Source organism: Chaetura pelagica, unplaced genomic scaffold (assembly GCF_000747805.2).
Source record: "Chaetura pelagica isolate M959 unplaced genomic scaffold, ChaPel_1.0 scaffold145, whole genome shotgun sequence".
NCBI classification, from domain to species: domain Eukaryota; kingdom Metazoa; phylum Chordata; class Aves; order Apodiformes; family Apodidae; genus Chaetura; species Chaetura pelagica.
In genome coordinates this window covers 2,784,406-2,786,954 of record NW_009953332.1, presented here as the reverse complement: position 1 = coordinate 2,786,954, position 2,549 = coordinate 2,784,406, and the positions used below count along the sequence as shown (strand labels likewise).

The 2,549-nt window shown below is 42.1% G+C and overlaps 1 protein-coding gene across 1 annotated transcript in view; it reads right to left on the bottom strand.

Moving 5' to 3' along the window:
• Positions 1-713: 713 nt before the first annotated feature.
• ABCA1 (ATP-binding cassette, sub-family A (ABC1), member 1) overlaps positions 714-2,549 on the bottom strand; it is a 76,970-nt gene continuing 75,134 nt past the window's right edge. Inside the window, exons 46-49 of the mRNA XM_009998173.1 lie at positions 2,085-2,188; positions 1,869-1,961; positions 1,449-1,692; positions 714-1,270 (exon numbers count right to left, since the gene is read on the bottom strand). Coding sequence (XP_009996475.1) covers positions 1,130-1,270; positions 1,449-1,692; positions 1,869-1,961; positions 2,085-2,188 — 582 coding nt within the window. The 3' untranslated portion in view covers positions 714-1,129. The remainder of the gene's footprint in view (positions 1,271-1,448; positions 1,693-1,868; positions 1,962-2,084; positions 2,189-2,549) is intronic.

Below are 2,549 nucleotides of genomic sequence, written 5' to 3'. Positions count from 1 at the left end.
GTAAAGAAATACTGTGGCTACGAAGATCAACTTAAAGCACTTTCAATCCCTAATTATGCTACCTACCTATTCAAAGTCATAAATAATACTGTTTAAAAAAAAAAATCTACATCTTATTTCTAGTTTTATCTGGCAAAACCAGAAATGGCAACATGCTTGTTCTAAGCAGTAACTCCAGATGATGGGTACCTTTCTGGTGCAAAGCAGGGGTTAAAGAGCAGATATTACACATCTGAGTGACATCTCATGATTCAGAATTTGCTCTTGGCATTAGCAGCTTGTACAACTACTGAGTTTGCTGCTGTGGTCCAAACCCTAGGTCTGCTTGTCACCCACTTCCTCCTAGGTCTTCATACAGCTGCTGCAGTACCTCAAGGGAGCAGGAGAGTACTTAGCTACACAAAAACTTAGTCAGAGCAGGTTACTGGTTGTAATGCTGGTGGGACAATCCTGTGCATTTGCAGGGTTCACAGTTCTGGGCATCACCACTTACTGATGGAGATGTATGGATACGATGGCCCATCTCTTGCCATCTCATCTGCACGGTAGTGCTTTGTGGCCCCAGATTTCTCACCAGCTGACCTACACCAGTCTAGAAAAGGCAGCTGGTCAGGTCAGTTTTCACAAGCTAAGGCTACAACATGGGTGGTGACTTTTTCTGCCACTGACTGTCTTGGTGCATTCATTGCCAGCAATGGATGTAGCACCAGGAAATTCCCACTCCTGACATGATTCTTTTAAAGACTACAACATGCATGCCTAAAATACCTATAAATAACCACTGGCCATGACTCCTCAATGAACAATTTTTGCAACCCTAGTGAAAACATACCGTACAGGACAAGATACGGTACAGTTGGAAGCCCACAGCATCTGGTGGGTGCCTTACCACAGCTTCAGAGTTATACTGTAATGAGCTAAGTTCAAGTCTTTCACTTGAGAACAGTACAAGACGACTCCATGAGGCACTGCCCCTGTAAAGGAATTTTGTTTTCATTGCATTGAATTGCATTGCATTGAATGGTTATCAGTAGAGTGTCCAGTTTCTCTTCCTTTAGCTTCTTTGGGAGTATCCTACCCAGGAACAGGAAGTTTGCATTCTGCTCATCATTTCTTTGCTGAAATTGGCTCACACACAACTTTCTTTTACCTTCTCATCTTGCAGGAAGGAATTAAGGATTGCAATGTCTACCACAGTCTGGTTTTTGTGCAATGACAGGTCCTTAGTGTGGTCGTCGTCGCTTTGGTCCTTAGCAAAATTTACAAATACCTACAAGAAAAAAGGCCATGTCATACATTGCCCTGGATTTTCATTAATTCAGGGCATTTTATTTACTGGATTCAGAACTCTATTTTGCTGAAATGGCCAGAGAAGTCTAGTAAATCAGGGGATTTATTCCTACCTCTGCACAAAGAAACTTTTGGCAGACAGGTTACTAAAAACTTACTTGGTCAAGTGTGGTCTGAGAAACGGAGTAGTCTTCTATGTGGAGTCTCTTTTTGTTCTGGGAGAGAATACTGAATATTCTGGCCAGGGAGGATGGTGAAGACGGAAGCTGGTACTGCAGCATGTTCCGATGCTTTTCCTTCAAGACACTTCCAGGGAAGGCATGCCCAAAGAACTCTTCAACAGGCTTCAAGTCTGGGTTTGCCCCTGCAATTCTCACCACTATGGTGTAACCATCTCCAAACCTATAAACAAGAGGGCCAGCACAGTAGTTAAGTGCCTTTGAAACAGAAGTGCAGCTTAAAATCCAGCGTTTCCTATAGCCAGAGAAACAATGGCTGTGCTGCACGAGGAATTAACTCTGAGTGTGTCTCCTTAAAAACGCAGAGAACTCCGGTGTAAGTGAAATGAAAATAGCTACCTGTTCTTGAGATGCTGAACACTGCCCAGACACCTGAATCTCCCATTGACCATTATTGCCATTCGAGTGCACAGGGCTTCACATTCTTCCATGCTGTAGGCAGAAGTAATTTTTATTATTACTGCAAGCAGCAGTGAAAGGCAGAGTAGCCAAGTTTCGCATCCAGCCCTGGTAGATGCAAAAGCCAGAGTATGATACAATTGGGCTGCTACTTGCCTGTGAGATGTGAGCACCACTGATCTCCCCTCTTTTATTACACTTAGAGCACAGTTCCACAAGAAACGACGTGCTTTGGGATCCATCCCTGTTGTTGGCTCATCCTGCCACCATATACAAAAAACAAGTTATGCTGGTACATTCTACTAAAAAATACTTCATCTCTGAAATTATCTGTCCATTCTTAGTACGCATCGTGGAAAAGCTGAAAATCTTTTTCAGAAATGAGAAGTGCTGCTTACTCTGCAATTACAACCTGTTGAAATACCAATTCTAAATCAAGTTTAAGTCAATTAGCTTGTTTAAATAGAGCACTAGACTGTTTCCTGCACTATGAACTTCAGTAATCCTAAGGGTTTTCCTTGGTTTTCATGTAAAGAATCCTAAAATATTTCTTTCCAGTTTTTATTGAATTGTTAAACACAAAGGACTGATTCTTCTAGACAGTATGATTTGCTTGTGGTC